General features: G+C 41.4%; 1 protein-coding gene across 1 annotated transcript in view; it reads right to left on the bottom strand.

Annotated features, from left to right (window-relative positions):
- LOC142741795 (multidrug and toxin extrusion protein 1-like) overlaps positions 1 to 12,358 on the bottom strand; it is a 42,392-nt gene that overhangs the window by 18,111 nt on the left and 11,923 nt on the right. The window contains exons 3-5 of the mRNA XM_075851128.1: positions 9,053 to 9,121; positions 7,105 to 7,253; positions 1,170 to 1,212 (exon numbers count right to left, since the gene is read on the bottom strand). Coding sequence (XP_075707243.1) covers positions 1,170 to 1,212; positions 7,105 to 7,253; positions 9,053 to 9,121 — 261 coding nt within the window. The remainder of the gene's footprint in view (positions 1 to 1,169; positions 1,213 to 7,104; positions 7,254 to 9,052; positions 9,122 to 12,358) is intronic.

Below are 12,358 nucleotides of genomic sequence, written 5' to 3'. Positions count from 1 at the left end.
AAAGGTCAGAAGGAGAATGGCTAATGAAGCACCCAGGATCAAGAAAAAATAAAATCACAGGCTGCAGTGGTCACATGGGATGAAACATCATCCCAGGATGCCGATCTGCAGGACGTCAGAGGGTAAGCATAGGCCTTTTTGGGTTTTTTTCGCATCTGTTTTCTGCAGCAGACATTCCAGACGAAAAAACTGCACCACAATTTGGTGCAGTTTTTCTGCCGGAATTCCATGCAGCTGCCAGGGCGAATACGCTGTATACTGTGTACTTTTATGCAGTGTATTTGCCCTATGTGAACATTTCCTTATAACAAGGTACATCTAATATAACGTATAACATTTATACATTAATCAACAACCCAACAGAGCACATTTGGTAATATGGGGGAAATACATGAATAACATATCAATTAAAATTCAAAGGGGTTTTCCCATGAGGGACATTTATGACATATCCACAGGATATACAGCAGATATAAAAAAATGGCGACAGCACCCTGCAACACTAATGCCACCTAAACCACTAAATATAAATAGATATGCACTAAAGCTCAATCTACCTACAAATAGGGAGGTTCTTAGTGCACATTTTGATCAAAAAGTGTTAGCCCACCTGCCACGACAAGGCGACCTCTGTAAGGTGGGAACCTACGCTGCACATACACCATACATACATATATCCACAGGATATGTCATAAATGTCAGATAGATGCGGGTCCCACCTTTGAGACCCGCACCTATCTCTAGAACGGGGCCCCCTAAACTCCGTTCTACGGCTCTGTGTTGCAGCTGAAGCAGGTGATTTCCGACCATGAAGAAAAAAAACAATTACATTTTGCCTCTATTTTGCTAGGTTTACGTTTTTAGGGAAACAATAGCGTAGTTGACTGCGCAATCATTTCCGTGAAAAAAAAGGATATCTAGCGGAATGGAGGCACAGTGAAACCAGAGAAAAAATACATTAAAATCAATGGTAATGCAAGCGGAAGGGATGTTTTTTGCTTGGCTTTCCATTCATCTCTTCCTCTAACGGAAAAGTTGAATGGAGCAGATGAACAGAAAGACAACACTGCTGTGAATGGGCCCTAAGACAAACAAAACCAACATAATTTGTCATAAAACAATTTAAGAGAGAAATATGTAAGAAGATAGAAAGATACAAAGACACTTACTGGAAGAGCAGGAATAAAAACCAGGACATATTCTTCTGCCAGACTGTAAAAGAAATAAATGTGAACTCTTAATCAACTCAGATAAATATATTACTTTGGAAAACCTCCGCTAATTCCTGAAATGTTTTATACATTTCCTTGCAAGTTTCTTTTTTCATGATTATATATATACGGTATGGGATTTGTACAAGAGAAGGTAATGTGTACATAAATATAGAGTATCTATACTCATGACTAGGACAGGAAAACACATCTGAAAATATCCTAAATGACAAATAAAAAACAAAAAATCTTTTACCTGGAGAAAACACAGAAATCATAGTCAAAAATTCTGCATCCATACACGGTAGCTCTGTTGTTCTTTTTTTTTTTTTTTCAACTCTCTTTTTATTTTGTATATCATCAGCTCATCAATACATACAATACAAATAAATAATCCCATAACCCCACCCTTGACCGGAGGGGACAGAGAAAAAAAAAAGGTATCCAAATAGAAAACCAGCAATATTTAGCCACAAATAAAAGTCCCTCTCTATCCCTGTCATATGGAGTCATTCCAATCTAGCCAAATTTGACGAGACAGGGGCCCCTCAGCTCTTTGGTCCATAATTTTTTTCTGTTAAGTACAATCAATTCATTCTGGTAACCCAAAGACTAATACTAGGCAACACTTCATTCTTCTAATTTTGGGCAATTATTCTCCTGGCAATTTTGAAACCCATTATTATATTTATTTACACCATTTTTACTACCCAATTCTATGTTAACTCCTTCTGGAATAACAATTTGAAACTCCACATTTAATTTCCCCACTATGATTTGCCAATAACGGTGCAACCTGGGGCATCTCCATACCATATGGAACAAATCAGGGATGGATCATCCCTGCATCTCTTGCATCAAGAGTCAGATCTAACCCCAAACAGCTTTTTTGTCATATAATTTGCCATGTGTATTATAAAGAGTTGTGACAATCTGTATGACATTCTTAGTGGTCTTCACCCTATTCAAAGCATCATTCCATTTGGGCTTTTCAAAGGAAGTAGGATCAACACACTTAAAATGGTGCAGAAAGTATGGGAAAAAGTTAAAATAATAGGATACATGGGTATATGAAATTTACGCCAATTTGGAGAATGTAAGTTACCGATGTGAAAATTGGTCAATAGTCCCTTGGCAAAAGATGCCGATATTTTGTTTATTTCACAATTCATTGACCAGGATAAAATTAAAAGCTTTATGGACCTGAAATTGGAATTTGGCCTTTTATATTTTACATTTTTTTCTTATGCACCGGGTATCATGCTTTAAGAGGCTGTAAATTAGGGGGTAATTTAAGAGCAGAATTGAATTTTCTGCATACAGTATACACTAGGAAAAAGCAATCTCCAAATTGTATGCCTCCCTAAAGAATTCTGCTTAGAGCCAAAGTTTATCTTTATCTTATGTTTAATGGCAAAAGGCCCGGGGGGATTTTTCGATAGCTCTATTATTCTGGCTTGATAAACTATATATAATTTTTGCATACAGCCAATGATAGGGCGAGATAACTGCTTATGGATTCACACAGCTATAAATTCTAGTATAACATAATGGGGGCCATATAAATCTGTTCGTAGTGAGCACCTTCTAGTGTTGGCTGCACATAGCCTCTATGACAGTATTACTGTAAAGGATCTGCCAGACACAGCTTCTGTGTCAACGCCCATAGGTAATCAGTCTGCACCTGCTTCTATGTCTGTGAGACTGACTCCATCTTCCACCACTCAGGATGGCAGGCTTAGGAGTGGGAGAGCCTATCACAGCCTGGCCAGACGGAGCTAGCTCCCGCCCTCTGTCTATTTATACCTGCCTTTCCTGTTCCTCCTTTGCTTGTGATTCTTCTCTGCTGGTTTCCTGGCCCTGCTGCAGCTTCTTGAACTACTGACCCTCTGCTTGTTATTGACCTTGGCTTTACTGACCATGCTTCTGCTCTGCGTTTTGTACCTCGCTCATCTCCTGGTTTGACTTGGCTCGTTCACCTCGCTTGTTGCTCACGGTGTTCCCGTGGGCAACTTCCCATTTCCCCGGCTTCTTTGTACCCTTGTCTGTTTGTCTGTCGTGCACCTATTGAGTGTAGGGACCGTCGCCCAGTTGTACCCCGTCGCCTAGGGCGGGTCGTTGCAAGTAGGCAGGGACTGAGTGGCGGGTAGATTAGGTCTAAAAATATTAAGGCTGATGCACTGTCGCGTAGCTTCATGGCCAGCCCTCCTTTGGAGGAAGATCCTGCTTGTGTTTTGCCTCCAGGTATAATCATTTCCTCTATTGATTCTGATTTAGTCTCTGAAATTGCGGCTGATCAAGGTTCAGCTCCCGGGAACCTTCCTGAACACAAGTTGTTTGTTCCCCTGCAATTCCGGCTAAGGGTACTTAGGGAAAATCATGACTCCGCACTATCTGGTCATCCAGGCATCCTTGGTACCAAGCACCTCATTGCCAGAAACTATTAGTGGCCTGGGTTGCCTAAAGACGTTAAGGCCTACGTCGCCGCTTGTGAAGTTTGTGCTAGGTCCAAGACTCCCAGGTCCCGACCAGCGGGCTTACTATGTTCTTTGCCCATTCCCCAGAGACCTTGGACCCATATCTCCATGGATTTTATCACCGATTTGCCTCCATCTCTAGGCAAGTCGGTGGTGTGGGTTGTAGTAGACCGCTTCAGTAAGATGTGCCACTTTGTGCCCCTCAAGAAACTACCCAATTCTAAGACGTTAGCTACCTTGTTTGTCAAACACATCCTGCGTCTCCATGAGGTCCCTGTCAATATTGTTTCTGACAGAGGGGTACAATTTGTTTTATTGTTTTGGAGAGCCTTCTGTAAAAAGTTGGAGATTGATCTGTCCTTCTCCTCTGCCTTCCATCCTGAAACTAATGGCCAAACTGAGAGGACTAATCAGTCTCTAGAACAATATTTAAGGTGTTTTATCTCTGACTGTCAATATGATTGGGTCTCATTCATTCCCCTCGCCGAATTTTCCCTTAATAACCGGGTCAGTAACTCGTCAGGGGTCTCCCCCTTTTTCTGTAATTTTGGGTTTAATCCACGGTTCTCCTCTGTTTCACCTGGTAGTTCCAACAATCCCGAGGTAGAGGTCGTTCATCGGGAACTGTGCACAGTCTGGGCCCAGGTTCAGAAGAACCTAGAGGCCTCCCAGAGCATACAATAGACTCAGGCAGATAGAAGACGTTCTGCTAACCCCTTGTTTGTGGTCGGGGATCTGGTGTGGCTATCGTCAAAAAATTTACACCTTAAAGTCCCGTCCAAGAAGTTTGCTCCCCGGTTTATAGGGCCGTACAAGGTCATTGAAGTCCTCAACCCTGTCTCCTTCCGACTGGAGTTGCCCCCGTCTTTTCGAGTACACGACGTGTTTCATGCCTCCCTCCTTAAACGCTGCTCCCCGTCCTTGGCTTCCTCGAGGAAACCTCCGGTCCCTGTTCTCACCCCTGAAGGGGTAGAATTCGAGGTGGCCAAGATTGTGGACAGCAGGATGGTCCAAGGCTCCCTCCAGTACCTGGTCCATTGGAGAGGATACGGGCCTGAGGAGAGGACTTGGGTACCCGCCCGGGATGTTCACGCTGGGGTATTGCTCAGGAGGTTCCACCTTCATTTCCCCAATAAACCAGGTCTACCTAGAAAGGGTCCGGTGGCCCCTCATAAAAGGGGGGTACTGTAAAGGATCTGCCAGACACAGCTTCTGTGTCAACGCCCATAGGTAATCAGTCTGCACCTGCTTCTATGTCTGTGAGACTGACTCCATCTTCCACCACTCAGGATGGCAGGCTTAGGAGTGGGAGAGCCTATCACAGCCTAGCCAGACGGAGCTAGCTCCTGCCCTCTGCCTATTTATACCTGCCTTTCCTGTTCCTCCTTTGCTTGTGATTCTTTTCTGCTGGTTTCCTGGCCCTGCTGCAGCTTCTTGAACTACTGACCCTCTGCTTGTTATTGACCTTGGCTTTACTGACCACGCTTCTGCTCTGCGTTTTGTACCTCGCTCATCTCCTGGTTTGACTTGGCTCGTTCACCTCGCTTGTTGCTCACCGTGTTCCCGTGGGCAACTTCCCCATTTCCCCGGCTTCTTTGTACCCTTGTCTATTTGTCTGTCGTGCACCTATTGAGTGTAGGGACCGTCGCCCAGTTGTAACCCGTCGCCTAGGGCGGGTTGTTGCAAGTAGGCAGGGACTGAGTTGCGGGTAGATTAGGGCTCACCTGTCTGTCTCCCTATCCCATCATTACAATTACAGCATCGGAAGCAGTTCAGTACCAGACAGCCTTCCACCAAGGGGTCTATAGCGGTACTCTACCTGTATGATAGGTACGTTACTGGCATGGGTAACAAACTCTCTAGACTTTCTTGTATGCTCAAAACCTATGCAGATGCAGACACTACCTGTAATTCATCATTGAAGAGGCTCTGTCACCACATTATAAGTGCCCTATCTCCTACATAAGGAGATGGGTGATATGATGTAGGTGACAGCAGTGCTTTTTATTTAGAAAAACTATCTATTTTCACCACGTTATTAGCTATTTTAGCTTTATGCTAATTAGTTTCTTAATGGACAACTGGGCGTGTTTTTACTTTAGACCAAGTGGGCGTTGTACAGAGGAGTGTATGACGCTGACCAATCAGCGTCATACACTTCTTTCCATTCATTTCCTCCATGCATAGGGATCCTGCTAGATCAGTATGTGCTGTCTTATACTAACACATAAACGTTACTGAAGTGTTTAGACAGTGAATAGACATTCCTTCCAGCCAGGACCGGTTGTATATTCACAATCCCGACAGTTCGCTAACGTTTCTGTGGTACTTACAGCAGAGGAAAGGTTATCTGGCTGTAACCTGTCATTTACAGCATGGTCTCACGAGATTACGCTTGCTCTGCTATAAGTACCACAGAAACGTTAACGAAGTGTCGGGATTGTGAATAGACATCCCGTCCTGGCTGGAAGGAATGTTTATTCACTGTCTAAACACTTCAGTATAAGACAGCACATACTGATCTAGCAGGATCCCTATGCGCGGAGGAAATGAATGGAGAGAAGTGTATGACGCAGATTGGTCACTGATTGGTCAGCGTCATACACTCCTCTGTACAACGCCCACTTGGTCAATAGTAAAACACTCCTAGTTGTACATTAAGAAAGTAATTAGCATAAAGCTAAAAACTCTAATAACGTGGTAAAAATAGATTGTTTTTCTAAATAAAAATCACTGCTGTCACCTACATTATAGCGCCCATCTCCTTATGTAGAGCCTCTTTACAGGTTTGTACAAGACTATAATATTGATGGAATATTCTTAGGATGGGTCATCAATTTTTCATTGGTGGGTGTTCGACTCTCGCCACCCTCTCCAATCAGTAGAGTGAATGGGCTGCAGTGATACATGACTGCATACGGTTGTGACTGTGTCTGGTACTGCAGCTCAGTTCCATTTTCTTGAATGGGACTGCCCTGCAGTCCCAGGTACAGCCACAACTGTATATACGGCACTGTGTCTGGGTAAACAATCAACGGAACGCTCAGTTGATTTGCAGGTTTTCCAGGAGTTGGACCCCCACTGAAGAAATATAGATGGCTTTTCCTAAGTTTAAGTCATCAATATTAAATTCCTGGAGAACCTCTTTAATGAACACAGGCCTTGTTTATGCCCTAAATATTATATGTCCAGTTTTTAATTTATGAAGTATTTTCTGCCACCCATCTGTCTAGGCCTGTCCATGAGTTCTTGCACCTTTAGGACCTATAAAGGCTTGCCAAGAATGGCTGCGTATACTATATTGTGTATTATGAGTAGCGTTATAATTATTATTATGTGCATGGATTATGCATATGGGTGTAGAGCATTTGTGAAAACCTACGTATAACAATGTAAATTATAAGTTTATATTATACCGGGCCACCTTTGGGTCTTGTCGGAAGAGTAGTAGAATATTCTCAGTGTTTATAAAGAGGGCCCAACAAGGAAAGCAAGCCAGTAGTAGTATGAGGATTCCACGCTGCAGTACAATACCAATTAACTTTAGATTTGTACCTCCAAATATCTGAAGGGGAAAATATTTAACTGTCAAATCCAATGGAAAAACAATACATTTTCATAATAAATAATGTAATGTACTGCTGTTGAAACCACTAGGCAAAGGCATAAAAACATCAAAGTAATTAAATTTTTATTATTATACATGGATTTTGGGTATAATTGTAATTAGTTTATCTACTTAGACGATGTGTGCAAAATGTGACATTCCTCTAGGGGTGCACAAACTTTATTTCAAGGGTCAGGTCCCATGCACACGACCGTGTTTTCATCTATCCCGAAATACTGTCCGTAAATACGTATCCATGGGCATCCGTATTTCATCCGTATTTACAGAGGGGTGTCCATAAATACCGTGCATATTGCATCCGTATTCCATCCGTAGATATACGGATCCGTAAAAAAAAAAAATAGGGAGGGTGCAAAAGATGTCATCAGCATGTTGCATAGCAACGCTTCCGTAAATATGGGCGGTATACAGATGCACATCCGTAGCCGTCCGTATTTACGGAAGCTCCCATTGACTTCTATGGGAGAGTCCTTGCCGTAATTACTGACAAGAATAGGACAGGTTCTATAATTTTTTCAGCATGGACACCCATCAGTAAAAATACTGAAAGGTGTCCGTGGCCAATAGAAATGAATGGGTCAGTAATTACTGATGAAAAATACGGTCGTGTGCATGGGCCTCACACTGTACTACTTAAAGGGGCAACAATAAAATGCTTAAAGGGGTTTTTCAACTATTACAAGTGGTCGCATATCGTTAGGATATGCCATCACTTGTTAATTGGTGGGGATCTGACTGCCGGCACCCCACTGATCCTCAGAATGAAAAGATTGCAGCGCTAAACTCCTTAAGTTTTTGCATTTACAGTAGCGCTCTCTGCTACTTGCTGTGTAGGGAAAACGCCAATGGGGCCTTCTCCTTTGTCAAGTACAGCGCTCAGCTGTTTCCGTCAACCCCACAAACATTGAATGGAGCGACAGAACGCATGCTCGACCTCCTCTCCATTCAAGCTCCTCCTCACTGCGATTGTGCAGTGAGGAGGAGTAGAAGAACGGTGGTGGGCACCCCAGCAATAAGTCATTTATCACCCATGCTGTGGATAGGTGATACATGTTGATCCTGGAATCACCCCTTTAATGCTAGCGATGCCACATTATGTGATGGGAAAACCCCTTAAAAGTAGAATTGCACAGAAAAGAATAATGCTATGGGATGGAACATAACATTCTGTTATGGCCAAAGCACTGCATCGCACCCACCTACAAGCAGGTGAGGTGCACTGTGGCTGTTACATCATAGCCTTGCTTCAGCATCCTATGAATCAAAATTGGAAAGCATATTCAATAGACCTCTATGGAGGATTTAAACACTGCAGTACTGAAGGTACCAACAGGGCCCAGACAGCAGACATTTCTATGTAGCACTAAATATTACTTACAGGGGTATTCCTGTTACAAGTTACCCCCTATCCGTAGGGTAATGGGTAACTTGCTGATCAGTGGGTGTCAGACAGCTCGGATTTCCACCGTATACGAGAACGGGGAGCCCGAAGTTGCCCGAACCCCAAGTATAAACCGAGCGGCAAGTAGCTCATGCGCTCAAACTTGGGGTTTGGGCATCTTCGGGCTCCCCGTTCTTGTAAACGGTGGGGTTCCGAGACACCCACAGATCAGCAAGTTAACCCTTACCTTACGGATAGGGGGTAACTTGTTGTAACCGGAATACCCCTTTAACTAGACACTACTATATATTCCCCTGTTTCTAGGGACACAGAAATTATTATTTGAGCAACATACCTGTGATATGAGTGTATCACATGCTGAAGATAAGCCAAGTCCTACTGATAGACCAGTGACTGAAATAACCTAAAATCAAAGAACAGTCGCAGTTATGTGTACGGAAAGTGTCCACGCTTTCTAATAAGTTTGAAAATACTGCAGACATGTGAATAAATCATAGCTACACAGTATTCTGATCCGAAGTAATTCTTCAAAATAATTTTGAATATATTGTGCGCAAAATACCTTTTTACATACTTAGGTAGATTTATAAAAACTGCTGCCCATAGCAATCAACATAGTATGGATCTTTCTAACAGGCACCACAGGGTAGGAAACAAGGGAGGGGGTACTGTCCTGGGGGTACACTTCACCTTTCTCTCTTAGAACGTAAAAGTTGGAAGGGGGGATGCCGAGCCCCCTTTACTCAGAGGGGAGTTTGGGTTGTACTGAACCATTTATATTTTCTTTGTAAGGGCATATTCACAATAAGCAGAAATGGTGCTGCAGCAAAAAAAAAAAACAACATGTATTTAGATGTGTTTTTTTCCCCCAAAATTATTTTTATTCGTTATATTTATGATACAGAAGGAATACAATGAAGAGGAGTTCCTTAAACAAAAGAAATGTGGCATATAACAAAAAAGAATAATCTCTCCTCCTTGGAAATAAATTAAACCCACCCCAACCATGTGCTTCTAGTGAATGTGACTAGAGTCATTCTTATTGAAGAGAAATTGGAATACATCCACATAGACGTTCAGTACAGTACCATCCGTTGTAATGAAAGTTATCATGCAAGATCTGACATATGCAAAGGCAGTGTATTAATAAAGGAAGGCCATTTTTTTTTCCCAAAAAAATATCAGTGTTTCTTTATCAATAATTATATTTAGTCAATCCATCAAAAATAAAAAGTTAACCTTTGTTTTTACTTGAGATAGGGAGGGTGCAACAGTGTTGGCCCAATGTTGGAGGATACTCTTCCGCGTTGCGCTAACCCATGCCATTAGAAGATATTTATTGATTTTATAAATACCAGTAGACTCTTGGTCAGATAATATATTAAAAACAGCCCAATCAGGAGACAATGAGAATTTTGGTTAATAAGTGGTTTCAAGGTGATCCTGGAGCTATGAAATATTAAGAGTGGCATGTCTTGATAATTAGCTACTAGGATCTATTAATTAAGAGTCATCTGAAATTGATTGGGGTGTGAGGTTTTATAATTGGCTGGTCCACTTCAAGTCCCACTTTATCACCGGCCTGATGATTTTATAAATCATGCTGATGGAGAATCGGAATGATCTAAGATTGTTAAGAAAGTTTGAATTACAATAGTCAAAAAATGTTGCTGGTAAGGAGTTAATGACTTATCTAACATATATACTTATTTGTGGGTAAGTAAATTGTTTTCCCTGTAGAGCTGGAAATTCAAACAGATCTGAAATTAGCTTACAACCGTGTAAATGGGGTGGTCTACCCGATAAAAATCTTGGGTTTCCTAAGAGAGGCAAGAGGAGAACTACTTGATGTGATAATTTATCCAATTTATGAAGTTGTCTCCGGGCTAGCATTGTGGACCAAAGTAGAGGATTATCTTTTACCTAGTCAGGGACTTCATCTACAGAAAGGTGTAATAATGATTCTAGACAATATTGAGGAAAAAAGCTGTTTCTAGAGAAACTTTGGCAAAGTGGGAAGATTCCCTGAGCCAATCAGCAATATATTGAGTGTGTGCTGCTAAAATATTATATTTAATATTAGGTAAGTTAACCCCTTAAGGACACAGCCTGTTTTCGCCTTATGGACCAGGCCTTTTTTTTCAAAACTGACATGTGTCACTTTATGTGGTAATAACGTCAGAATGCTTTCACGTATCCAAGAGATTCTGAGATCGTTTTCTTGTGACAAATTGGACTTTAAGTTAGTGGTAAAATTTGGTTGATATATTCAGTGATTATTTGTAAAAAAACACCAAAATGTAGAGAAAATTTGTAAAAATTATGATTTTTCTAAATTTAAATGTATCTGCTTGTAAGACACATCGTAACACCACACAAAATAGTTACTAGTTCACATATCCCATAGGTCTACTTTATGTTGGCATCATTTTTTGAATATTCTTTTATTTTTCTAGGACGTTACAACACTTAGAACTTTAGCAGTGATTCCTCCCAATTTCAAAAGGCTATTTTTTTAGGGACAAGTTCAGTTCTAAAGTGACTTTGAGGGCCTTATATATTAGAAACCCCCATAAATCACTCATTTTAAAAACCTATCCCCTCAAAGTTGGAAAAACAGCTTTTAGAAAGTTTCTTAACCCTTTAGGTGCTTCACAGGAATTACAGCAAGATGGATGTGAAATTTACAAATAATTTTTTTCTGTAACACAGAAGGTTTTACCAGAGAAACAGAAACATTACTCAATATTTATTGCCCAGGTTCTGCAGTTTTTAGAAATATCTCACATGTGGCCCTAGAGTGGTAATGGACTGAAACACAGGCCGCAGAAGCAAAGGAGCACTAAGTGGATTTTGGTGCCTCCTTTTTATTAGAATATATTTTAGGCACGATATCAGGTTTGAAGAGGTCTTGTTGTGCCAAAACAGTAGAAACCCCCAAAAAGTGACCTCATTTAGGAAGCTACACCTCTCAAGGAACTTATCTAAGGGTATAGTTAGCATTTTGACCCCACAGGTTTTTTGCAGAAATTATTGGAAGTAGGCCGTAAAAATTAAAATCTAATTTTTTTTTAATAAAATGTAGGTTTAGCAAATTGCTTTTCATTTCCACGAGAACTAAAGCAGAAAAAGCACCCCAACATTTGTAGAGCAGTTTCTCCTGAGCAAAACAATGTGTGGTTATAAATGGCTGTTTGGACACAGGGCAGGGCTCGGAAGGGAAGAAGTGCTATTTGGCATTCAAATTTTGCTGGATTGGTTTGTGGAGGCCAAGTCGCCTTTGCAAAGCCCCTGAGGGACCAAAACAGTGGGAACACCCCAAAAGTGATCCCATTTAGGAAACTACACCCCTCAAGGAACTTATCTAAGAGTATAGTTAGCATTTTGACTCCACAGGTTTTTGTCTGAATTGATTTGAATTAGGCCGTATTTACTGGTATTTCAATATATAATGTGGGGGCATGTGTATGTTGTGCAGAGCAAATCAGAGTATAATAAAAGGGTACATAAATAATAAAATTAATAATTCATAGATGTGTAGTAAGCCTTAAAGCAATCCTTTATGCACAGGTAAGGTTTTTCGGGGCAGGCGTCGCACTGGTAAGTGGTGTCCCTTCTTATGCCCCTTTTGCTACACACT

The sequence above is a fragment of the Rhinoderma darwinii genome, chromosome 2, assembly GCF_050947455.1.
Source record: "Rhinoderma darwinii isolate aRhiDar2 chromosome 2, aRhiDar2.hap1, whole genome shotgun sequence".
NCBI classification, from domain to species: domain Eukaryota; kingdom Metazoa; phylum Chordata; class Amphibia; order Anura; family Rhinodermatidae; genus Rhinoderma; species Rhinoderma darwinii.
The sequence above is the reverse complement of the archived record's forward strand: the minus strand, read 5'-3'. Positions and strand labels throughout refer to the sequence as shown.